General features: G+C 35.0%; 2 protein-coding genes across 3 annotated transcripts in view; one reads left to right on the top strand and one right to left on the bottom strand.

Moving 5' to 3' along the window:
• The window catches only part of LOC106879195 (calcium and integrin-binding protein 1), a 9887-nt gene extending 4657 nt beyond the window's left edge, over window positions 1-5230 (bottom strand). Inside the window, exons 1-3 of the mRNA XM_014928656.3 lie at window positions 5148-5230; window positions 1795-1829; window positions 1092-1194 (exon numbers count right to left, since the gene is read on the bottom strand). Coding sequence (XP_014784142.1) covers window positions 1092-1194; window positions 1795-1829; window positions 5148-5198 — 189 coding nt within the window. The 5' untranslated portion in view covers window positions 5199-5230. The remainder of the gene's footprint in view (window positions 1-1091; window positions 1195-1794; window positions 1830-5147) is intronic.
• LOC106879199 (vacuolar protein sorting-associated protein 28 homolog) lies at window positions 2841-27292 on the top strand. 2 transcript variants are annotated; one of them, XM_052969955.2, is made up of 10 exons: window positions 2841-2988; window positions 10553-10612; window positions 15358-15386; window positions 19941-19978; window positions 20297-20386; window positions 22137-22242; window positions 23661-23762; window positions 24043-24096; window positions 25610-25701; window positions 26423-27292. In XM_052969955.2, the coding sequence occupies exons 2-10, from the start codon at window positions 10606-10608 to the stop codon at window positions 26544-26546; spliced, it is 642 nt and encodes a 213-aa protein (XP_052825915.1). In that variant the 5' UTR covers window positions 2841-2988; window positions 10553-10605; the 3' UTR covers window positions 26547-27292. The 2 variants fall into 2 exon arrangements, with proteins under 2 accessions (XP_052825915.1, XP_014784149.1); XM_014928663.3 differs by lacking the exons at window positions 2841-2988; window positions 10553-10612 and adding an exon at window positions 12496-12608.

Raw genomic sequence — 27292 nt, 5'->3', positions numbered from 1 at the left:
CATTAAATTACTTAGAATTAGGTCTGTCATAAGCCCAAAGTTTTATTAGTCCAAAACTTAACCTGGTTTCCATGATATATAACTAATTGCAACACTCCCCAATGAACAGGAAGCCAGTCTGTCGTAGGTTTGACTTATTTGCAGTTGGGTGGACTGGAACATTGTGAAATGAGGTGTTTTGCCCAGCAACACAACACACTGCCCGGTCAGGGAGTTGAAATCATGATCTTATGATCATGAGCCCAACAAACATCCCATACATTGTTTATATTTCCTCCTATTTAAGGAAGCACAAGCACTTTTGCATACACAACAGACTTGGGTTTCTGCTGACCCAATTTACTCACAAGGCTTTGGTTGGTCTGAGGCTATAGTAGAAAACACTTGCCTGTGTTGCCATACAGTGGGACTGAACCCAAAACCAAATGCTTGGGAAGTGAACAGCAGATCATAATAGAATAGAAAATCAGTGCATTTTTAATGCAACCCCCAAACTGAACTCCTGGCTATCTACAATCTTGAATTGAAACTGTAATCTTTTAACAATCAGATTATTTTCTCAACTGTGATTCTTATTTATTCACATTATTTTATATTGAGTCATGCATTACTTCATAGTTTCAAGATTTCAGTCACATGATTGTTTATTTTTAGAATAATATTATAGGGTAGGTGCGAGAGGTCGACTCAACCCTTTAGTATTTAAACCAGGTAAAGGAAAATTGAAAGTCCACTGCTGCAGAAATTCCAGGTATATCACTCGTAAAAGCAATGTGTGAGTCTTGTGAAGAGTAACATATAATACAATTAAGAACAAATGCATTACAAGCGTATGAATTTAGCACATCACATTTGACGTTCACGTTCCATGCTGATCTGGGTTATAATTAGTTACAATTATATCGGTACCATCCCATTCCTGAAGCCATTGCATTTAAATGATTCCATGTGAAGTATTCAGATGATTATATTTGGAATGGCACTTCATCAGATTGGCTTTCATCATCATTATTTAACGTCTGCCTTCCATGCTGGCATGGTTGGGACACATATACACATATATATATCAGAAACTCAAAGATGTCCCTTACTCTTAGTTGAGGAAGCTCCTGAATCCTGGCAAAAGGGATTTTAGCCTTAAGTGCATAGTTTTTTACTTCTTCCTTCCCTAGAGATTTAAATATCCGGAAACCCCTGAAATATTAGAGAAAAAGGAAATAAGTTAAATACACACATAATATATTCTATGTTAAAACAAATTCATGAAATCGATGAATGGTCAACTACTCCTTCACTAGCTTTGACCAGTGGAAGGTAGCCATGACATAGCATTGTCATGTAGTGTTTCAATTGATTCTATAAACTCATTCTAGTCTGGCACTGATTTTATTGAAAAGCTAAGGTTTGTGAAGGTTTTCTTTATATAACAAGGGATACAGCTCAAACCAGTAAACAAAGATGCAAACAAGCACATGACAGGCTTTACATCTCCCAAATTTTATGCATATTGGCCAACCTGAGACTAGAACAGGACACACTTGTCCAAGGTGCCAAGTAGCAAGATCAAACCTGGAATCACAAGGTTATGACATGATCTTCTTAACCACAAAGATATGCCATATAATATTTTCCAAGATTAACTTTCTTTAAAGCGATTCACAAATAGCTTTCTCTTTTGCTGATCTGCAAGATGTGAACAAACCATAGAATGATGATTTAATAAATAACAGAGCACGTGTGTACACACACACACATACACACACAGAAAGAAAAAAATTTTTTTTTTTAACTTACTCTAAGATTTCTTGCTCAGTGAAATATGTTAGTTGCTGAAGATGAAATAAAATTTTTAATTATTCAATGTCTCATTATGCATACAATTACATGTTGTTTTTATATATAAACACTGGGATCTCTGTTCATTAACCAAATTGTTTTACGTATATGTATGGGTACGAGCACTTGCATAGCGGCGGCACTTTTGCGTCTGCTGTAGGCAATATGTGCTTTTTTGTGGGGTCCCGGGGCGGCAAACGGAAGGGCAGCCCCGGGCGGCACACACTCTAGCTACACTAGTGAATACAAGTCCACTGATTTTTGTTTTTCATATTAAATTCTAATATAATCGTAATCTACACCATCTGAAAGTTATTTGATGAAAATTTCATAAAAAATTACCCATATTTCTGAAAGTTATGAGTAAAGAAAGCCATCCCATGTGCATATTCCGAAGCTCCTTGCCGCACCCTTGGAAATTTTTGTTTTTCACCACATACTCCAATATAATCAAAATCTACACCACCTGAAGCATATTTGTAGAAAATTTCATTTAAAAATATCCATTTTCTGGAAGTTATGAGGAAACAAAGTCGGGTGGGGGTACACATCTGTAGAAATGCCAAATATAAAACAATACAATATCGTACGTCTGATTATATTGAATGCTTATTCACTGTCAGAATTATCTAAGTTCTTTATTCTAAATGGCCCGACATAGCTTCTTTGAACTTGTCATACTCTAGAATATAGATTTAATATAGATATTGGCTATCTTTCAGTTTGATTCGAGGTTTGTCAACAAAGAACTCAGGGATTTCCATGAACATGTGTCAACTATCAGTTGACGAAACAACACATGTTCACGGAAATTACCGAGTTCTTTATTTGACAAAATTCGAGTCAAATCGAAAGATAGCCAACAATTTAACCGATACAAACTTCATGAAACATTGTTCAATTTCTTCCAAAATTTACATAACTTTAAATGCTAATAACTTCTTTATTACTAATTTCCAGAAAAAAATAAAATAAAAATGCAATTCACGTCATTAGTAAGCAATACTATGCTTTTTCTTTTTTCAAGTAATCTGGTGGGAATAAATTTAATATTTTACACTTTGTGTCAATCTAGGTTTGTGACTAGAGGAGTGCCTATTATAAGCATTGTATCTTTCACTGTTATAAATCTTCCGAACAGAGGAGCAACAGGTAAATAATGAAGTTGCTAAATTAGTGTTATAACGTTAACTTATCGATTGATTAATGTTTGTTTATACAACTAATCAGAAAAACGTGTATAGATGCATTATTTTGAGGTGTTTAACTATAATGAATTGATAAAAGAAAGTTGAACAGCGCATGACATAGTTTTTGTAACTTAGGAAATCAAACCTGTGAAATGACTACAAACGAATTACCAGGACTTAATTGTTATAAAGGCGTGTCCGCAAAACAGCAAATTTTAAACTAAAAATCGATAGATATTATTGTGTGTATGTATATATATATATATATATATATATACATATATATATATATATAAAGTGTATATATATATATATATATATATATATAAAGTCTGTCATACCGGCCATGACGAAGGGAAATAGCCCTGAAACTCGAGTCGCCTTTATATATTTATATATTTATATATTTGATCCTTTATATTGAACACTCAATATTTCATCTACATTCAATACTTTCTTTCATGGTGCCATCCATTTTTATTTTATTTTATATTATATATTGTATATTCCATATTCTATACCCCACATTGGTTCTGCAGGAATATAAATAAAACATAACAAACAAGACAGTGTTGGAACTCTTTTAAACTAAATAATATATTCCTCTATACACAATCATACAAAAAACCCCACCTTTTTTGTATTTATTTTTACTCGCATATATATATATATATATATATATATATTAATCTCCGACATTCTAAATAAATTTTAGAATATTTAAAGCTATTTTTTAAATTTGTTAATGTTCCAAACAATTTATGGTTTACTGTTTTAAATGCACAATATTGACATACTTCCCAGACCCCGAAGTATTTGATATTACAACATTACTCAATATTGTCTAAATTAAAATATAAATTTAGTGTTATTTTGGAATATAACGATTCTGAAAATTTTCAAAGGACTGCAGCAATGCTGGGGCGCTACCTGGAAGGGCTTTAGTCGCTTCCATATTCTTTTCCTTTCCCATGAAGAATGGGACTTCGAAAAGACAACTATTCCAAAATCCCGCCAATTGAAATATTAATTAGTATCTAAAATTTTGAATCATACTAAACCCAATAAATAGGTACAACAATATCTGCACATATAGTATTTAGTAATATCTCTACAATTTTTTGTAACTTTGTACCAACACTAGGGACATTTGTTTTCTAATAATTTTTTAATGCATGTTTTTTAAATGAAATTCAGAGATGTTTCAGAGGGGGGGGGGGGAAGATCAGTGGGGCACATTTGTCAAAAGAATGCCCCCCCCCCCCCCACAATTCCGAATTTATTTCTTCGTAACTTTTTTTTTAAATACCTGTTTTTTTTTTAATGAAATTTTCCACAAATACGTTTTCGAAGGTCTAGAGTACAATTAACTTCAGGAAATTTAAAAAAAACAAAAACTTTTTAATCTTAATCTATCCCCTCAAAAACATGAAAACTTTTATTAAAAAAATATGCATTTAACAATGTTTAGTGGCGGCAGGGAAAGAGATAGCCCTGCAAACAAAAAAGGTTTTAAAATTCCCTTTCACATAATAATCTACACCATAGGAAAATCTCATTGAAAAAAGTATGCATTTTTAAGATTGATAAAACAAAGTGGGAAGGAATTATGCGAAAAACAAAAGAAAATTTACAATTTTTCCAATTCCAACATAATCGCAAACACATAATTGTAATTAGGCCCTGAAAATGTTTCTGTGTTTCACTTGTTTTATTTCCACATATATAAAGCAAGGCCACGGAGAAACCTTTTTGTTATCTCTCCACCTATAAATAACGAAAGCCAAATCTCCCTCATATCACATCCTATCATCTTAAAATAATAATTATATAAAATAATACACCTAGAGGCACTAAGTCTGAGAAAAGGCGATGAAATAGTCATATATGGAGAACATTTGATCATAGGTTTGTCTGCTCTGTCAGAGAGGCAAAACAACAACAGATATTAAATTAGGTGAAATCTAATAAAACTTCCGATCACATTTTATTACACAACAATTGTGTATTGTAAACAGCAAATCATTAATGGGTGAATCGCAATATCAAGTTAGTAGGCGAAGTCCAACACATTATATAATGTGTATGAAATGAGAGAAATAAATAAATGTTTTCTCAAACCTGATAATCATCAAGATCTTTTTGTTTTAACACACTACTTGTTAGACCCATCTTTGAAGTGAAACAACAAATACTTTAATGTCAATCTTTATTTACGTCAGTTTCAAATTTAGCACTGGAAAACTATTATGAACCGAAATAAATTGCCTGGGGAGATGGATGTGCAAAAAATCCAGATTTAAAATGAAACGAAAAACGAAATTTAAAAATAGATTCTTAATTTATTATTCCAGAAGGCTTAATGATATATATGGAAAGACAACATCTTTTATGGTAGAACTGTAAGATAAAATGCTCCAAGGCATTTAATTATAATACTTTACGTTCTGTGTGCAAATCTTGTTGAGGTTAACTTTGTTTCTCATTCTTTTCAGTCGTTAATATAAAGTATTAGTCAAGTGGTAGGGTAGATATATACATTTCTATAATGCATTCTACAGATGAATAGAATTATATTAGAAACTTCTAATTCCGAACTATAAAATATTTAAAATTCTTATCACTTCTTATCACTGTTATTTTCTTAAAACAAGCTTTATTACGCAACTTCATCACACACACACACACACACACTCGTACACACGCACGCAAATACCAATGCAATTTAAACGGAAACGCGAACTGATGGATGTGTTAACCATTAGCTTTGTATTGTATGGATACCCTAACGTGTCACGAAGATGTAAAAGGGTTGTTTATACTTATTCAGCGGTTAGTGGAAACTGTTGACACTTTTCACTCGCCATGATATTGAAACTAATTAGAATTAAGATTACCCATCATTGCTGCCATGGATATATGGTTAAGAAGCACTCTATGCAACCACATAAGTTTTGTGTTCAGTCCCACAACATGACATCTCAGGCAAGTGTCTTCTACTATAACCCTGGGCTGACCACTGCCTTGTGAGTGGATTTGGCCAACAAAAACTGAGTAGAAACCTGTCATATACATATCATTATTGAGAACATCTGAAAGAAGTTGCTTCTTTTCCATTCCCCAAGGTGAATGGAGCTTTGGGTAAGAGGAATTGATGTCATTAGACGGTATCCAGCAATCATCAGCTGTTTTGATCCTGAACCGTAACATCCTACCATAGGTGAGTCTGCAGAGGTGGGCAAATCACTGCTCATCATCTCTTCCAGGTGTCCAGTTTAACTCCTCTCTCTTGTTCCATAACCAACAAGAAGAAGTTTCTTCTGCCTCTCCCATCCTATGCACAGCCACCCTTTGCTCTATTCCTCTTATTCTAATAGTTGTAAGCATCATCCATACCAACTTGGCAGGGAATTCCCTACAACCATGCTTAACTGGCAAAAACCATGATTGTCATCCCTACTCCATGCTCCATTCAAAGGCTTGATCACACTATTTTTCCCATGGGACTGTAAGCTCAATCAAGATTATTTCTTTTACCTTTTCAGACCACAAAACTACATCTCACCTCAGGGATGTCTGGACAACCTGGGGAGACTGCAATCTTTCCCCTGGTCTACTTTCATATCCCATGATTAGACTCCATGTTGCAGAATATTTGTTATTTTTGCTGTTTTCACTGGCTTTTCTCTTTCCTTCACAAACTTGATTGCTGCTGTTGTTTTCCCCAGCTAATGGTGTTTCTTGAGCCTTTTCGATTCCAGAGTGTGGGCAAGTGTTGCAAGCACCTTGTCATGATCAGAGCTGGATTAAGACCCATAGAGACCCTAAGCACTTAAAAGAGTTTGGTGCTGCCCATATATACTCTCTTTACTCTTTTACTTGTTTCAGTCATTTGACTGCGGCCATGCTGGAGCACCACCTTTAGTCGAGAAAATCGACCCCGAACTTATTCTTTGTAAGCCTAGTACTTATTCTATCAGTCTCTTTTTGCTGAACCGTTAAGTTATGGGGACGTAAACACACCAGCATCGGTTGTCAAGCGATGGTGGGGGGACAAACACTGACACACAATATACGACGGGCTTTTTTCAGTTTCCGTCTACCAAATCCACTCACAAGGGTTTGGTCGACCCAAGGCTATAGTAGAAGACACTTGCCCAAGGTACCACGCAGTGGGACTGAACCCAGAACCATGTGGTTGGTAAGCAAGCTACTAACCACACAGCCACTCCTGCGCCTATACATATATATGTAATTCCAAATATAAACTATAATAAACCATAAAGTAAAATTTTATTTTTCAAAATGAAAGAAAGCTGACAGTAAGATGGAAAATAATATTTATTTTTCTATATTTCCACTTTATTTATAAATAAAAAGTTTTCTACTTTCTTAAAATTGCCATGTCTTTGACCAGACCCTCAAAATTAATCTTACATAACACATTTGCTTCTCTAATTAGTAGGGATAAGGCATTCCAAATGTTATTATAGCATGTTTAGAGAGACTTCTTTTGTGCAGTAAACCATTTATCATTTCTGTGGTTCTCCCCTTGCTTTGATGCCCTAAGCATGTGCTTATTTTGCTTAATAGTTAATCCAGCACTGGTCACAATGCCACTTGTCTTTTGCCTAAGTGCTAATTTGCACCCTGACAAAATGTGTGCCAGGGTGCCCCTTTCTCCATAGAGTCTACACAGCTGGTCCTCTTTCAAACCCCCTTCTGTGCAGGTTTGTTGGCCATGGGAGTGTGTCATACACTGCCTGGAGAAGGAAGGAGATACAGAGAGGTTCCAGTTCCCACAGATCTGTCCAGTGTATGAGCATGTGTTTGTGTAGTCATTGCTTGACAACCAGTGTTTGTTTATTTCCATAACTTAATAGTTCAGCAAAAGAGGCCAATAGAATGAGTACTGGGCTTTAAAAGTAAGTAATGGGGTTAGTTTGTTTGACTAAACCATTCAAAATAGTGCCCCGACATGATTACTGAAACAAGTAAAAGATAAAAGTCGCCAGACACAAGTGAATCCTATTAGCCACTCCTCTGTGAAACTGACTTAATGGCTGTGTCAATACCACTGCATGATGGCTGTGTCAATCCCACTGTACCCACACACTTGCAGACATATATATATATATATATATATATATATATATATATATATATATATATATATATATATATATATATATATTTATTGTGTGTGTGTGTGTGTATGTATGTAGGCATGCATCTATGTTCGTATATACTATACATATGTCTTCATATGTGTATGTGTGTGTGTAAAAGAGAGAGAGAATATCAGTTTTACTGTTGTATTGTGATCATAAGATTTACATAAAAACTAACATAAGATAGCTTTAATAAAGTAAATTGTGAGATGGAATTTACATATGTGAACAAGTGTGCAGAGACACTATGTAATTATGTCACCAAATGATTTTGCACCTTGCTATCAAGATGTGAGCAAAATATAAAATTCTGATTTTCATAGGAAGTTGACGGAGAAAACAAAATAGCATTCATAATGGGTTTTTTTATTTTTTTATCCTTTTGCAATTCCCGTTCATGATGTATAATAATGATCGAAACCAGTTTGGGACTGGTTAACATTGACCTCATTAACTGACAGAAAAATGCAGATTATAACAATAAATTTTGTAAATTGTCTTTATGACTTACTATATAAAAGACAAATGGGCATGTTAGATGTACCCTAATTGCAGCCACACATATTCATCAGGAATAATATTAGCTAATGAGAGGCCCAACTTCACATATAGCACTCAGGGTGATTCTTTGAGACATTTTAAAAGAAATATGCACCTTTTAAGCCATCAAATATGGTAATCAGATGAATGAGGACAGCACTCATGGTCTTTTGTAATGTCTCAGTGAACTATAAAGAAAATGAGAGAAAGAAATCATGGCTCACAAGTTATCCTCAATGCAGAAATTTGTTTCTCATGCTTGCAAATAAAGTGAGCTCTGCTAAAGTTATCCACGGGTCACATGGTGAGATTAAACCAGGTGATGGATTAAGTTTGCCACCCAAGAACAGATATAGTAAATTCAAACTTTCATACAGTTTCTGTCTATAGAATTTCACTCCCAAGATTTGGATTAACTCAACACTGCTCTAGAAGTTCCTGTCTTGAAATGCCATTCAGTGGAGTTAAACCCAGAATTATGTTTGTAACGCAAATTTCTCAACCATGCTTCCATTTGTATACATTGAGAGGATTAGATTGCCGGTTGTCCATGATGGGTTGGTAGGGATTCAAACCCCAACCACAAAATAATCAGTTAGAGATCACGAGTATGATTGATCAATAAGTTGATCAAGCAGCATGAAGTTGTAACATGACATGGATTCTTGGATGTTCTAAAATCTGTCCCCTTTTTACCCTCCTTAAACAGTTTGGTACCTAACTCACCAAACAGACCACCTTGAGCTAGAGATGGCTTCGGACACAATGTACAGCAGTCAGCCTTCAACAAGACACAGCATGGTTTTCTCCTCCCAACTGGTGGTTATACTATCTGCATTTTTCTTTCCTTGATAGCCAACGCAGCAAATCATTTACATTGTTTGAGTTTTCTTCTTTTATAATACACAACAATGATCTTCAACAATAAAACAAACACCAACAGGAAACTCGCATGACAAGCTCATAACTTAGAAATTAAAATACTACTCCATGGTAATACAAAATAAATAAATAAACCAATAAATAAATAAATAGAAACACAGCTGGTTTCTATAAAAATTATATATATATAAGAACAGATCCCTGCAGTACACCAGATGACATCTCATAGGGTGAAGAATGCTGTCTTAGAACCGTGACCACCTCTTTTTGGCTAAGAATGAAGGACTCTAACCAGTTAAAAAGATCATCTTTCACACTCATTGCAGAGTTTTGCCATAAGTCTTTTGTGTGGCACAGAATTAAAAACTTATAAACCCCTTTCTAGCAATTCAGAAAAAAATCTTGATAAATATTCTTTCATATGTATATGAAAGAAAAAGAAATTCTGAATAATTACAAAAATTTATAACCATTGAGTCATTATAAAAGTAAAATTATAATTACTGAAATGAGAAATAAATACTAAGGAGATAGAATCAAAGAGGTGAGGAAAAGCCAAATCAAATAAAAGTTCTATGACTGTGTGGTTATGAACCTGAAACCAAACTGCATGGTCTCAGGTTCAGTTTCACATCATGTCATCTTGGGAAAGTGTTCTTTTTTTTACTATAACCCCAGGCAAACTGAAATCACATGAGTGGATTTGGTAGATGGAAAAAGTGGGTGGGGCGGATTTATTGGTAGAGTTTAATAGCTTAAGTAATTTGAGGTCAATAATGGTAAAGAAAGATAAAAAAAAACTATTCACATATTTTATTATATCTTTAAAATTCTGTTCCGTATTATAATACATATTCATTTTATGTGATGTTATTTTCTTATTTGCTCCGAGCATTTGGCACTATTTTATGAACTTGTAACTTTTAATTACAGAGAATGTTCCATTTATTTTCACAATAAGATAAAGCAATCACACACAATTGGAAATGGAAGGTAGGAAAGCTTTCTTTTCTTTTTCTTTTCTTTTCTTTTGTCTTATTGTCATGAGCAATTAAGAACAATGTTAAAAAAGTAAAAAAAAAAAAAATGCTGAATTGGAAACACAAGATGGAAAAGAGAAACAGTAACATGATTTCTGACAGTATTGATTTCCTGCTTTTTGAAATATTGATTTTTTTGAGATCCTCAATCATAATATTGAATTAAGCAGAGAAAAGACATGAACTGGGTGGTTGAGGAGCATCTGACATATTATACCAAATATCAGCTGGAGGTTTGCTGCCATCTCCAACCACATACACTGCTATGGGCCAAAATGGGGGAAAATATTTCCAGTTGCTTGAACTGTTAGAAATAACAAAATAAATCATATCTTAAAAATAGTGATGAAAACATTAGATAAAGCAATATCTAAAATATTCCTAAAAAAATACTGGATTATCGTGACAAGAATTCCTTAGATCATAGATCTGTTCAATCACAGTGTGCCTTGAGCTAAACAGCAATAAGTACTCCAGTGCTGAAGATATCACCATTCGTTCTTCCCTCAACCCTCTATTCATGAACAACACAGCTCATATCATCGAATTCCTAATACACAAAAATGAGAACGTAATTTTTTTTCCTGCAACAATTCAAAGGTTTTTCTCTCACTAAGATTTCATTATATTGATTATTTTTGTAATCAATATCATGGAATCTTAGTGAGAGAAGGTTAATTCAATCAAACATATTGACTATATAAGGAAGATATTATATCTAATCAAATTAACCTGATAATATTGCTGATTGAAGAGACATTAATGAAGTGATTGCATGAAGGCAGCTCTTGTTGATCTTTGCTGACCATAAGGTTGCAGGCATACAGATTTATCTTACATAAATCATATAAAAGACTTATATCATTGCTACTCATAAATAACATCCACAACAAAATGTCAAACTTATTCAAGGTCTTTGGTTGAGACTTGGAACAAAGCAACAACAACAAAAATATGTTTACTGTTTATATTAGTTGAACTGGTGTCCTCATCTTGATTTCACTGTTTCAGCTGTTGTACTCCAGCCTTCTTTGGGTGTTTTGTGTTGAGCTTGGTTGTTGTATTGGAATTTCAAACCTAATCTTTTATTTGATCCATGGGGGTACACTGTTATCATGCTGCTCTCTGTGTTTTGTGACATTTTTTTTTTTTGCTTCAGTTGATTTTTTTTTGTGAATTACCTTAGTGCCTTGCTTGGGATTGAACTCAGAACCTCTAGGTGACTGCACTACATTAACCAATGTCTTTATCTACTACCCTATGCCCATACTTCACAAAAAAATGTCACAAAACATGGAGCAGAATGAGGACAGTGTATCCCATGAATCAAATAAAGGGTTTAGTTTGAAATTCAGATATAACAACCAAGTTCAACACAAGACACCTTAAGAGGTCTGGAGTGTACAAAAGCTGAAACAGTGAAATCAACAATCAAGATTAAGACACCAATCTGACTAATATAAACAGTATACATAATACAAATCCTTCATCTCACAAATATAGAATTAAATATTAATTATAATAATATTGGTTTCAAATTTGGGCACAGGGCCAGCAATTTCAGGAGAGGGAGTAAAGCAATTACATCGACTGGTACTTATTTTATTGACCTGGAAGGATGAAAGGCAAAAACCTAAAATATGGGTGGAAGGAAGGGCTAGTCGATTACATCAATGTCAGTGCTCAACTAGTACTTATTTTTGAAGTTCATTCGCAGACAGTTAAAATGGTTAAAAACGCCGTTCGATATTATTGCACTTAAGTGCTACTGTAGTTTTGATGATTCATTGTCAGATATCAAAGCCATCCAGATTTATCGTTCTTCCTCCAATTCTTGTCCAGACTGTTTCTTCTCCCATCCAAACTGTGTTCGTTCGTCTTGTCTTCCTCCTGCTAGTTTGTGGAGGAGACAATGTTTGCCCAGATACCACAAAACTCCCATGGAGCAGGTTAGTTCATTTCTATAGCTTCATATTTATCTAGTCTACGTTTAATCGCTTTAAATCACCCCATTTCTTTCACTTTGTCTTCCTCCAATTATTGTTTATGTCGGCAAAGCAATGTTATTTCCGTTGATTATCTTTTAGAAAATACATTTTTATTTCATTTCTGATGTTTTATCAACGATGTTTCAATGTTTTAATCTTTATATAAACTTCCCCCAGCCACATTTAACGTCTTAATTTAGGTTGTAAAAATACAAAATTATAATAAGTTCAGATAATTGTATCGAAAAACTATAAACACCTTTAATGTGTCTAATGTGTCTCTAAGACATTAAGATATATTTATGGAATTGTTTATATTTTAATTTATGTTTTAAATATAAAATAAGACATTAGGCTTTTTACTGTGATGGGAAACTTATTCTAAGCCTTACAGTATAGCCTTGGTTGATATGAATATGGGTGTAACACATTAAACTACATTTGTATACACACACACACACACACATTTATATATATATATATATATATATATATATATATATATATATATAACTACGTATAAACTTGTCCCTATCTACACATGTATACTGAGGTATATGTATTATTTGATGTTTTATATCTCATTTCTTAAGTGTGTGTGTGTGTATATATATATATATACATATATGTACGTGTGTCGATATATATATTACTGGAATTCTTTCATTGCCGTTTTTGATCCTTTAGGTACCCTTCACATTCGTGCTCAGTTATTGTTGGCTGTTCCTAAACAATTTTTTAGATCGCGTTTCTCTCGTTTCATCCTTCCTCTTGTTGCTTCTAGCCTTGGATGTTGTTCGACCGTGAAAATTGTTTAAATGTTAAGTTAGAATATATTTCGTTATGCAAAAAAATTTGCAAAAGAGTAAAATGGAAAAAAATGACGAAAGATAACTACTGACAACAATTTTACATACTTTTACTTTCCTTGTTATTTCACTGACTAATGCCCCAAAATAAAAGCGAAGTTGAAAGTGTTTTCCTAAAGACAAAATAAAAGTATGGTACTCCCTCATGAATACTTCCACACACAAATTAATCAAAGAAAGTTTCGCCCAACATGAGCGGAAAAAAAGCTTGCATCTTCAAAAATGTCAAGGAAAAGCGTGAGGCTAGGTGTTTTAATTTGCAAGAGTTGCAGCAGTTGGTAGCTAGGGAACTGCTGCCAATTATGGATAAGTCTTTAATCCTTTTGTTACCATATTTCTGTCTCAAATGATTTTGAAAACAATCATGCATTTAGTAAAATAACTTTGTCATTATTAGGATGACATTTAGAACATAAGATGAAATTTTAATGGAAGGTTTTAGTTTAGATCCCTTAAAGACAGGAAGTTTGTATCAGAGAACCAAAGGGAGGGGAAGCTCAAGTGGGTTGGTATCAGAAGGGTTAAACTTGGTCAAACCAAGTAGAACTGTCACGAAAAATGTGAATTAAGTAAATATTTTTACCGTGACAACTTCATTGTGAGTCATTGAAAGAGTAAAATTTTTAGGAAACTGCAAGATTTGTTTGCATTCTGGGCAGATGATGAAATGAGTACATTGGATGTAATATATGAGGTTTGTGGAAATTCAATCAAATTAGTCAGTGACATGGAATTAATTGAGTTTTTGAGCCAGTTATTAACCTGTTGTGGAGATGTAGAGAGAAGTATATCCAGCAGAATGAGAGCATTTTGAAGGTGCTGAGCTGTGTGTTACAGTTGGGAGGGTGGCTTCTAACTAAGATACTCTACAGGTTTTGTTCCTCTTGGAATAGAGGAGGGGAGGATTGGGAAAGACAAAAACAGTGAGAGGAGAGGATGGAAATTGTAGAGGATGATTCATTGAAGATGTTGGGCAGACAAATGAAAGATTATAAGAAAGGGAAGTCTGTTTTTGTGTATGCATGAGTATAAAGTAAAAATGTAGAAGTTTTGTCATTAATCTTGGATCACTGCATCGAGGGGTTGACTAATGCTCCAAAGGTAACCCTATGAGCATTTTCTTAGACTTTGAATGAAGATCCAAATCTTTACTATATTGTTGACAGATGTGAAGAAATTGTGAGAATGGGATGGCAGTTTTAGTATGAGAAGGTACAGAGGGGGAAGTTGTGGTAGAAGTGTGAGTCAGTAATGTTTCTAGTAAACAGGTGGAACCATCAACAGTGAGACGTAAAGAGGGAGTTGTTCCCTTTTTCCATGATCTTTCATTTTCCTTTCCTCTTCAACAAAACATCTTCTACAACTTCAACTTACTTTTCTCTGACAGTCTTTCTGCTTTTAACTTTCCTAATCATTCTCTCTCTCAAAAGGGTAAAAAACCTGTGGGTCTTTGCTCTCTTGAATACACATCATCATACCCCGGCCATACTTTGGCATGGTTTCTATGGCTGGATACCCTTCCTAATGCCTAACACTTTATAAAGAGTATTGGGTGCTCTTTACATGGCACTGACACTAGTGAGGTCACCAAGTTACTTGCAAGACAAGACCCTTCAAGATGGGTGTAGTATTGAGGGAGGTGGGTTTATATACCAGATGATGAGAGGTTAAAGTATGAGGAAGGAGACATGATGGGTAAAGATTGGGTTCATCATTTACAAATTTTTTCTTATTGAATATAATTCTTATTCTGTACATTAAACCATTTTTATTTTTTGATATTTCATCAGTTCCCTCAAGTATTATTTTTATTTCAAGTCATTTTTAATTTATTTTTCCAGCATCTGCCACTAATCCTGACCTTTATGAGGTAAGTACATTTTTCTTAATCATCATCATCGTTTAACGTCCGCTTTCCATGCTAGCATGGGTTGGACGATTTGACTGAGGACTGGTGCAACCGGATGGCTACACCAGGCTCCAATCTAATTTGGCAGAGTTTCTACAGCTGAATGCCCTTCTTAACGCCAACCACTCAGAGAATTATATTTACTGTTTAATAGTTAATGTTGATTGAATTAATATACTCGTTTGCATGTTTTCTTTTAATCTTGTGATGGTGAAGAAGTTTGCTTCCAGGTTCAGTCCCATTGCGTGGAAACTTTGGCAAGTGTCTCCACTGTAGCCCTTGGCTGACCAAATCCTTGTGAGTGGATTTTGTAGCTGGAAAGAAGCCCATCATCTATGCATGTGTGTGTGTGTGTCCTTTTCTTGACAATATGTCAAATGAGTGTCACTGTCATACAAGTGATGTCCTTCATTTCTGATCGTCCATGAAAATGTTACCTACGGGAAAATATTACTTTGCTTAGAAACAGATGAAGGTTGGTGATAGGAAGGGCATCCAGCTGTAGAGAATCTGATTCAGCAAATTCCTTCCAACCTATGCTAGCATGGGAGAGTGGACATTAAAATGATGATATTCCTCAATCTTGTTAAGAGTCTGTGATTTGATACAAACAATTCCATGGGTTATGACTCAGCCTGCATTCACTGTGAGAACTAAGGTTCATGATAAATTCAGTTAATGAGTTGCTACGAAAGATGAGATTGATAACACTACATACAAGCTCAGCCTGTTAGACCATATTGTTCAGTTTTCCGAGTTAGTCACTGCTTACTGTGTTCTCTTCATTGAGATTCCAGCTTGGTTGATGGCTCATGTTGGTCATGACAGTCCACATCGTCACTGCAGATGTGGAGGTATCTTGCAAAGATGGAGGAGGCTCAGTGGGCCAATGCTCAATGGGTCCCCCAGGAGAACCTGAGAATATACTTGCAAATAGTGAATGCAGCAATGCATGAATCTAACCCTAACCCTGACATGACCTGATAACACTAAGTAACACATTTTGTTTACCTGACCTTTTTTTCTGTTTTGTCTATATGTATGTATGTATATTCTGGTGCGGAGTTCAAAAACGGTCCTGACTTCCACCTATCATTGATATTTTCCTAAGTAATTTTTGTCTTGTATAAAATCTTTACATAATGCAAATTTCACCTAGGGCTAAATTCTAGCTTCATTTTTATTCCTTTCATCATCGTTATCACATATTTAATTTGCTAAAAATTTTCTAAACAAGTAAAATAATTGACACATTTGAAATATTTTCTTTACTTTGCTTGAAATTTTCCAAATAAATGTATTCAATAAATAAAATAGTTGTCAAACTCAGAAATTATGAAACTGTTAAAAAATTAAAATGGAAAGTGCTTTGAAGAGATTTCACTTTTCATGAATGCTTTCATGATTTCTCCCCAGAGGCCATGTGTAGTATCCCAGTGGCCTTGATACTTTTCATTGTTACAACCATCATTATTTTAATGTCCACTTTTCCATGCTTGCAAGGGTCAGATGGAGTTTATTGAGGCAGATTTTCTATGGCCAAATGCCCTTCCTGTTACCAACCCTCACTTGTTTCCAAGCAAGGTAATATTTCCTCGGGCCAGACATCTATTCGCAGAATATTGGAAATGAATGACTTCATTTACAACAGCCAGGCAATGTCAAGACAAGGAAACACACACACACATATGCATACTGCGCTTCTTTCAGTTTCCATCTACCAAATCCACTCACAACGCTTTGGTCAGCTTGAGGCAGTGGACACATGTTCAAGGTGCCATGCAGTGGAAATGAACCTGAAACCATGCAGTTGGGAAGCAAACCTCTTACCATAAGCTATACTTGTTGCAATGTTTTAGTGAAACCTTTCCCTGTGTTCCTCACTAATATAAACTACCTGGACAAAAAATGTAGATGTGATTCCTTCAGCCATGCATCTCCTCTACAGCAAGACACCTGTGCTTGGCCTCTTATCATACTTTAGCCACTCACCTCCACCTTTCCTTCTGAAACACCCCTTTTAATAGTGGGAGCTTTCTCCCCCCCTCCCCGTTCTTTTTCTGTCTTGCAAGTTTACATGGCAAGCACCAAGTACACACTGTAAAGCGGTTGATATTAGGAAAGATATCTGGCCATAGAAACCATGCTGACAGTGGAGTTTGATGTGGCTTTGCAGCTCACCAGATTCTGTGAAACCACCCAGCCCATGCCAGCATGGTAAATGGACATTGAATGATCATGACAACATGCAAGCACTGAAATTATACATCGCTATCATTAGTTTACATCCACCTTTCATGCCAGCATGGGTTAGATGGTTCAAATGGTTCTAATGTGGTAAGTTATGCACCATCCTCTAAATGTCTCAGATTTTGCATTGTTTCTGTTTGTGTGTCCTTCCAAATACCAACTACTTAACAGTGTAGTGGATGCTTGTTTTCCATGGTCCCAGCACCAAAACTAAAAAGAACTGCCTAGACAGGAATGGAATAACAGAGAGAGAGAGGGTGGTGGTGATTTGAGACAAAGTGATGAGATGGTGAAATATAGTGAGAGGAATAGATTTATTATTGAGAGAGTAACAGAGTTGATGCTGTATGGAAGAGATGGCTAGGGAATGAGTTAGTGTCAGGGCCTTGTGTGAACAAGTGGGACAGCATAGAAGAGTGGTGGGATGGGTTGTTGTAGGGGGATCCAGTACTGCCCCAAGTTGTAAGAATAAATATGGATGGGGCAGGTGTGAAGAGACCATGTGATAGAGAAAGAGTGGAGGCTGACCAGGAACTTGAGAGGCTGTGGGGAGAGGGTCACTGCAGGTTAAGAGAGTAGTGACAGTGTCAGATGGGGGTGAAGGGAGAGATGAGAGAGTGTTAAAGTGACAGAGAGAGAGGACAGTGAAAGAGAAGGAGAGGGTGGAGGAGAGGTGGGTGAATACTGCCAGATAAAAGAATGGCTGGAGGGTACCATGGAAGTGGAGAAAGAAGGGAATGAATGCAGTGAAAGCATCTCAAGAGAAAGGAAGGTAGAACGGGAGTAATATGCTTTGCTTTTAATAGAAACGAACTATTTTAATTAGTGCGTGAGTCAGATGTAGTGTTCTAAGATTAAGTGACAGTGGTTTAAGTCCTTGACAGTTAGAGAATTTCATTTACTTCGGTGAAATGCTTAGCGGTATTTCATCTGCCGTTATGTTCCAAGTTCAAATTCTGCCGAGGTCGACTTTGTTTTTCATCCTTTCGGGGTCAATTTAATAAGTACCAGTTATGCACTGGGATCGATGTAATCGACTTAATCCCTTTGTCTGTCCTTGTTTGTCCCCTCTATGTTTAGCACCTGTGGGCAATAAAGACAAATATTCTCCACATAGCCTGAAGAGTGGAGGGGGTCTACCAGGCTGGCTTGCTCTTGACATAGATCATGATTCATAAGTTTCACTCCTATGACCTATTAAGGGTTATATAGTCTCTCTCTCATATATATATATGTATGTATCTATCCATACTAGTGAGTGTATATATATATACACACACACACATACACATATGTGTGAGTGTACACACACACACACACACACAGAGATCCCTATATAACTGTGTGTTTAAGTTAGTATTTCTCAACTACAATAAAAAAAATATGAGAAAGATATTGTGTATAATTTATTTTGTGCAAGGGTTCCTTGAGACATGTAATTTATTTTAAGGGTTACGCAAAGGTAAAAGGGTTGAGAAACACTGGGTTAGGTTCTCTTCAAAACCATGTAGTTTCAGAGGATACGTTCGTGCTACATGGCACAATGAGCAGAACCTGGTTGTGTGTGTGTATTTTGTTTGCATGTTGCCTAAAAATAAAATCACCGTGTAATCAGTGTCATCGTTTTTACATCTGCCCCCAGAACGTGTCTAGCTGTTGAATGGGTCATTATTCAAAAGACTAGGAGAAATGGTACCTGACTTGGAATCAAGTACAGTTGGTGAGAAGAAGACTGTTTGGCCATAGAAAAATTAGCTCAATGTCTTATCTAACCCATGTTAGTTTAATCCCTTTGGCTCTATATGGAGCATAGAGTGCCAACAAGAGATCTCTGTCTCAGTCTTTGGCAATGGATCGAAGTTGTCCTCAGGTGTGGCTGCAGCCAGTGCTTTAGTTTTGTGGATCTTCATGTGTTTTTTGGTCTTTGGTGAGAGAAGGCTGTTCCACATCATAGCTTCCTTTTGGTTTTCTCTACATTGCTTCATACACAATCTCTGAGGACTACATTCCCTTACCAGGACCAGTTTCACATGTTCTCTTGTTGGTGTTTCAGTAGCAATTTAGAAAACTGAGTTCATGGTCACTAACCCTGCATCTGCCAGTCTCCTCTTTTCTCAACCAGGCTTGAGACTGGCTATAGCAGAGCTTGTCCAGCTCGTACTATCATGATAAAAATGGATATTAGGATGATGATTTATATTTACACAATTACACTCACACACACACACATTAAACTATCGTATTATACTATTTTCCACTTTGTAGGAGGTGAAACTACACCGCACTGCCCGTGAAAGAGAAAAGTAAGTAGTTATTTATATCCTTAATTATACAACTAACCTTATCAATTAAAGCAACAAAAAATAGATTATTATGAAAATCTTTGAATACTAAATATCTCTTAATCATCCAAGTCCAGTCCTGTCAAGGTACTTCCTCTCTCATCGTCCAATATAATAAAATTTCAGTCAAGTTTTGGGGATCAATATAAAATCTTCAGCCTGCTTTACTTCCAAACATTGAGGCATTGTGCCTATCCTAGTTCAGACTGTTTTTGCCCCCCCCCCCATCCTCCCTCTTACAACCATTTCATTATGATGTTTATATTTTTATAATTTCAGATATGACAACATGGCTGACCTTTATGCTGTAATTAACACATTACAGAGTTTAGAGAAAGCATATATCAAAGATGCTGTCCTACCAAAAGAGTTTGTATTCACTTTGTTCAGTTAAATATTTTTGTATTATATCTACTTATCTATACTAGCTGTAGGGCATTGTATTAGGCCCCAGATACTTAAATATATTTGCTTCTTCATGTTTGTTTTAAAGAAAATCGCTAACATCTATCTTGGGTTTGTAATGATTTCTTTTGATTCAGATTTTTTTTAATTGTTACATTTCTCTCTAATGTTAGCATAATATGACACTTGTTTGTTTACAAATAATTTCTGTTGATATGAATATATTTTTATTATATCTGTCATTAAAATAGACTAGCTTTTTTCTAGGAAATAGAAATATTTAATTCTCAAATATCTGTTGACTTATTGTGAAACATAAACACATCATGCACTACACTGTTCACGTAATTGAAAACTAGTACACACACACACACACGTCATTCAATACTCGTGTCAATGAGGAAGCTTTTATACAGTCACTCAACCTTCTGGAAATAGCAGTCAAATCTCCCTCTAAATCACATTCTGCAGTTTTAAAGAAAAGGAAGGATACATTGAACCTTGTAAACCTAGATATACAAAAAGATGGTGATTAGTATGCCTTTGATCCATCTGATCATACTGACCTGGGGCTAAACAGCAGCTGTCTGTACTCTTGATTTACCATCCAGAAGTATTCTGTCTTTTCCTCTTCTTCTATTCATTCATCATCATCATTTAATGTGCATATTCTTTGCTGGCATGAATTGAATGGTTTCACAGGATCTAGTGGGTTCAAAGACTGCATCATGTTCCAATGTCTGATTTGGTATGGTTTCTACAGTTGAATACCCTTCCTAAGGCCATTCTTGCAACAAAAGATTTGCTCTCCTGAACTTATTGATTCTATATCCTTTGTTCCCCAGAGTTATTCGATGCAGCTGCCTATTCTCCTCTTCCCCAAATCTATCTCCTCAGAATCTCCCTAATTAATCCATGTCACCCCCTCCTCCCCCAGCTTCCAGCCTGCAGTATTAAACTACACTGGAAGACAGATAACTTGACCCTCCCTTCGACTATAACTATAATCCAACCAAACCCTTGTCAATGGATTCGCTAGATGGAAATAGAAACAAGTGCATTGTGGTTAGTGTTAGGAAGGGCATCCTGCCATAGAAACCAAGCCAAAACAGACATGGAGCTCAGGCTTCTCACTCTTCAGCAAAGTGGCCTTACTTATCCTGTGACCTAGTTGATCCAGATTGTGATATAGCCTACCATCATTACTGATTGTACTCCCCACATAGGTAAAATGGTTAGCTTCTACGAGCTCCTTCCCACTGATAATAATGGGTCCAGGTTATGCCCTTTGATTCAAATTAGAATTTAGCTGGTGACAAACTCTGGGTTTCCAGATGTTAGTTTTCAAGTTTAACTTTATGGCTGCATTTTAAAACGCAGCTACAATGCTTTGGCATGTCCTCTGCACGGTGAAAGACAAGAGAGCAATCACTAGAAAACAACCTTTTTGTGTCTTGATCTTATCTTTCAGACATGACACTTTAAGTAGCTTAGCATCAAGTACAATCTACAAACACACACACACACACACTTGACTTGCAGAATAACCTTATAAGCACACAAATGAAACAGCTGTGATTAGTGATATTGTTTTAATTTGTCTGAAATTTTGTTGAAACATTAGGTTGTTTTTTTGGGTTTTTTAATATTAAACTCCCTTCTGATTTTATCTTTCAGTTGTTTGTATTGTATCAGTATATCTTTATTTTGCCAGATATACAGCAGCCTGTTCCAAACTGTTAGTCCAATACAAGGCAGCATTCAAACAAGTACAATGTAATGCCTTTCCCACTGTTGAAGACTTTATGAAAAAATACCGTGTAAGTAGCTCTCAATGTAGAATTACTGAAAGTATAGATGAGACATCAAGTATTTTTTATTCAATGGTTTAATCATGAGGAAGGGATTGTGCTCTTAGTCTTCACAAGTTCTCCAAGACTGGTACCCATGGTTTTTACTATTCCTCCAAGACTGGTGCCCAATGGTCTTCCTGAGTCCTCCAAGATCAATGCAGATGATGTTCATCTTAAACATCTTCAGATTGATGATTGCAGGAAAAAACATTGGTGGGAAAGGGAACTGTAGCCAGAGGAAGAATATGTGGATGGTGGGGAGGGTACACAAACTACTGGTTGCAGTGGGTAGAGGCCATTCTAGCAGTGGTAGAAAGGTGGAGACAGTACGTCTGTTGGATAGAATCCAAAATGAAATTGCTTTGTTTTCATAGCAAAAATGTTACTGTATCCCATTCATCAAATACTCTTCAACACTGTAACCTGAGCCTTACCAACTCATGGATTTACTTTTGATTTCAAACCAAGTTGTGTACTATGACAGTTATGAGCCAATTTAAAAAAAAAAAAAAATTTCTGTGACCCCCCTATTTTTATCATGAGAAAATAGACTTAAGACTTGGTTTTTCAAGTATGTGACCCTCTTTTTAAATACTGTAAAGTTTTCTTTGAGTGGGGATATTTGGTTGCTACATTGAGCTAGACAAGTTATTCATTTGATGCTATCAGCTCTGTTGCTAATGCTGACCATTAAAATATCAGGATACACTTGACTGATTTCTTTAATGAAAGGGGGATATTTTTATTCAGTCAGACACTAGTATGAGAGCAAATTACTGCAACTGGTTTTTAGTGAAACAGATTACAGAAACTGCGGGAATGGGATTCTGGTGAAATACCATTGGCTTCAAAAATCTTGAGAATGAGACCCACAACTTACACCTTACGTAATGGAGAGGCACATTGGATTATATATATTCTTAACTACACAATATGTGAGAAGAGGAGATGATCATGACTGTGTAGTCTGACTTGGGGATAAACAACTCTTCTAATCCTTCCACCTGCATTTCATTTGTTGATTTCCCTTAAACACAATATTCATCAACTAATGAAGTCTTTGCCTTGTGAAAAAAGATATTTCTGAACATGGTGTCTGTTTTTGATTTGTTCTTCATTTTTCTCTTATGATTTTGTTTTCATTTCCTGGAATATTTTACAAGTAATTGATATGAAATGTAAATGGATACAGAGCCATTTTTAGTATTCTGTTAATGCTGTAAATACAATATGTTCATTAAACATAATTTAATATAAATATTAAATGTATGTTATAAATATGTAATATAGATATTAAACATGTTATAAATATTTTAATATATTGTATATTATAAATATATAATACATATTTGATATAAATACTTACAAATTAATGATTTATCCAGCTTGACTGCCCTGCTGCCTTGGAACGGATAAAAGAGGATCGCCCAATTACCATCAAAGATGATAAAGGAAACACAAGCAAATGTATTGCTGATATTGTATCAGTAAGTATAATTCTTACAACTTATGGTTGAATGCTTACAAAGTTGGGGTTCAGTTCCACTCTGCTGGCATAATCTTGGGCTGACCAATGCTTTGTGAGTGAATTTTATTGGTGGAAACTGTACAGAAGCATATTGTGTGTGTGCTGCACTTGTCTGTGTGAATATTTGCATTCTGCATTTCGTATGAGATGAGGACTGGGCTCTAAATAGTAACCACTCTTAATATTGGTTTATGACTGGAAGATGTTGTAATATCTCGTTCTTTTTATTTTCCTTTCAGCTTTTTATTACAGTTATGGATAAACTAAGATTGGAAATCCGTGCTATGGATGAGGTAAGCAAATATTACCATAAAACTCATGCATGATCTATTTAAAATATAAATCTATATTCAGTGAAGACAATTTTCTTCAACCTTAAAACCATTACACTTTATAATTAACAAAACTATAATTATATAATGAACAAAATGCATTTTGTTTTAAATGTTACAAGTATATATATATATCTATATATCCTAGCAACTATACTAGGCCTTGTAACGAATTAAAGAAAGTATTAGGTGCAAGTTTGGGTGTCTGGTTAAGGACTTGGTTTCCCAACCACAGTTCTCGGATTAGTCCTACTGCATGGGAAAATACACAAGGGGAATAACTCATTTTAATGGTGTATCTTCATGTGGCATGGTTTTGACAGAAGACTGCACCAGACTTCTAGGTCTGTTATGTTTTCTAACTAAGACACAATGCTAGCAATTTTGAGGGCAGGGGATTAGTTTATGCCAGCAAATCTTGGAACTCAAAACGTAACGAGCCAGAACAAATACCACAATATTTTTTCCTAATGTTCTACCAATTCTGCCAGCTTGTCACCTTTTGGCTATAAGTACTGCATGTATAAGTCATGATATGTAATTTATTGGGGTTAAAAGACCCTTTGAATGGAAAATATGAATACAACAGGGTCTCATAAATCTAATATAATTTGTTAGAAATAGATTATCGAAGTCAAAATATCTCAGATGGGTTAGAAAAAAATCTATAACAAGCAGGGGACATAACTCCAATGAAATCACTTGATCGGAATGTTTGAATAGTATATAAACAATGTCAATTGTTATGAATCTTCTTTTTGTCAGTCAGTTAATCTTGAATTATCTCCCTTACTTGTTTTGCGATTTTAAACATCTCTATGGCGAGTTTTTGTCTACTAATTGCTTTGATGATCTCAGCTGATCAACTCACTATATTAAACCCTACAGTGGATAATAATATGCAGAACACTCTCTCATAGCCATATTGCAAACAGTTTTAAGAGGCTTATTTTAGTAATATGTTTTCAAATGTATTTGGTGCAAATAATTTAATAGGTGCAGGAATGGTTTTGTAACCATGCCTTGGATTCCTTGGTCAGGTGTCTTCTACTATACTCCCAGGCCGACCAGAACCTTGTGAGTCGATTTGGTAGATGGAAACTGAAAGAAGCCCGTTGTATGTGTACATATATGTACCCTTGTCTAGACATGGCATGATAATTGTAAAGGAGCTTCTTCATCATCATCATACAAGCGAAGTTGTTTCCAGTTTTCCATGAAAATTATGTCTGGTCATAGGGAAATATCTTGCCTGGAAACAGGCAAGAGTTTGCAATAGGAAGAGCATCCAGCTGTAGGAATTCTGCCTCTACAAATTTCATCTGATTTATGCAAACATGGAAAAATAGATGTTAAATAACACTTTAAGCTACCTCATGTTCAAATGAGATTTAAAAATTTTTATTTTATTGAGGATGAAAAGCATTTCCATAGCATTAAAATCCTGTTTCTATACATAATTTCTACATTTTAGATTCAACCAGACCTTCGTGAATTAATGGAGACTATGACGCGTCTAAGTTTATTACCTCAAGACTTTGAAGGAAAAGAAAAAGTATCAAAATGGTTTGTGAAAACAATTTTCAGACATTTACTAATTATATTTTCTAATTAGCAATTAGTGATGTTTATATATTTTCTGAATAATCTGTAACATTTAAGGCATTGTATTAATACAATTCATATTTTATGGGGATTTTTTTGATTATAACTAAAATTTCTCATTAAAAACAACTTGCTTTTGACTAAGAAACACTTTGTTACAAACTGATAAAACGAAAATGCAAAATTGTTCTTTAAGCCTAAAATATTCCCCAATTGTTGCAGATATTAAACCATAAAGGACTAAATTATTTAATGAATTAAAACTTATATAGACGCAGTCATGGCTGTGTGGTAAGAAGCTTGCTTCTCAACCACATGGTTTCCAGTTGAATCCCACTGTGCCTTGAGCAAGTGTCTTCTGACTATAGACTCAAGTCAACCAAAGCTTTGTGAGTGGATTTGATAGATGGAAACTGAAAGAAGCCTGTTGCATGTATCTGTGTTTATCCCACACCACTGCTTGACAGCTGGTGTTGGTGTGTTTACATCCCTGCAACTTAGCAGTTTGACAAAAAAAGAGTAATAGAATACCAGGCTTTAAAAAAAAAAGTACTGGAGTTGATTCACTGAAGGCGATGCCCCAGGATGGCCAGTCTAATGACAAGTTAAGAGATTATTAACATTTGTTCCTTTAATTATTTTTCTTCATATTTTGATTTGTTTTTGTTTTGTTTTTGCTTAGGTTGACAACACTCAGTGCAATGCATGCATCAGAGGAACTCAACGATAACCAAGTGCGGCAAATGTTGTTTGATCTGGAGAGTGCATACAATGATTTCAACCGTATGCTGCACGATAACATCTAATGTAAAAGAAAAAAAATATATATATATTCATACCTATTATAATGGAGCACAATGGAGCCAGTTTCTAAGTATAAATCTATTCTGTTAACAAAACAAGCAAAACCTAATATTTTTAAACAATATTGACAATAGTAAAGTAAATCTTGCATAGAAACATTTAGCAATCATTTCATAATTCTTTTTTTTTAATGCTTATTTATCTGGGCATCCTTCCAAAAACTTATTTAATATAATATGTACACCATCTCATGGAAGAGCACCTCAGATAAAAGGTCTTTCTAATCCTTCTCTGATCTTTAGAAAAACATGATCTACTCAATCATATGTACATCCATAAAAAAATAATTCAATTCTAATTGTTTTCTGTTAAACAAATTAGCAATTAGATTTCTCTCTTGTGATACCATACTCTATAGTTACCATTTATAGATCTGGTTGAAACTTGGTTATTTCTCTTGTAATCAAACCATTTTGTTCATAATCTTCTTTTTGACTTTAACTGTTGAGGACACATAAGCATTATGTGTATATGCTTGACAGTTTTATATACAAAATAGCGAAAATCTTGGTTCTTATATATAATATATATATACTGTCCTTAAAATTGTGAAACAAAATCTTTGCAATTTGTCTACTGTCTCTTGCAGTCGAAAGAATGTTTTCTATTGGGTTGCACACAATGTCATATTCTAAATTAAACTTGTACATTTTACTGTTAAATAAAAAAAACTAATCCACATTTTCAA

This window comes from Octopus bimaculoides, chromosome 8 (genome assembly GCF_046866305.1).
Source record: "Octopus bimaculoides isolate indiv1 chromosome 8, ASM4686630v1, whole genome shotgun sequence".
NCBI lineage: Eukaryota > Metazoa > Mollusca > Cephalopoda > Octopoda > Octopodidae > Octopus > Octopus bimaculoides.
Note: the sequence above shows the minus strand (reverse complement) of the source record. Positions and strands in the feature narration are given on the sequence as shown.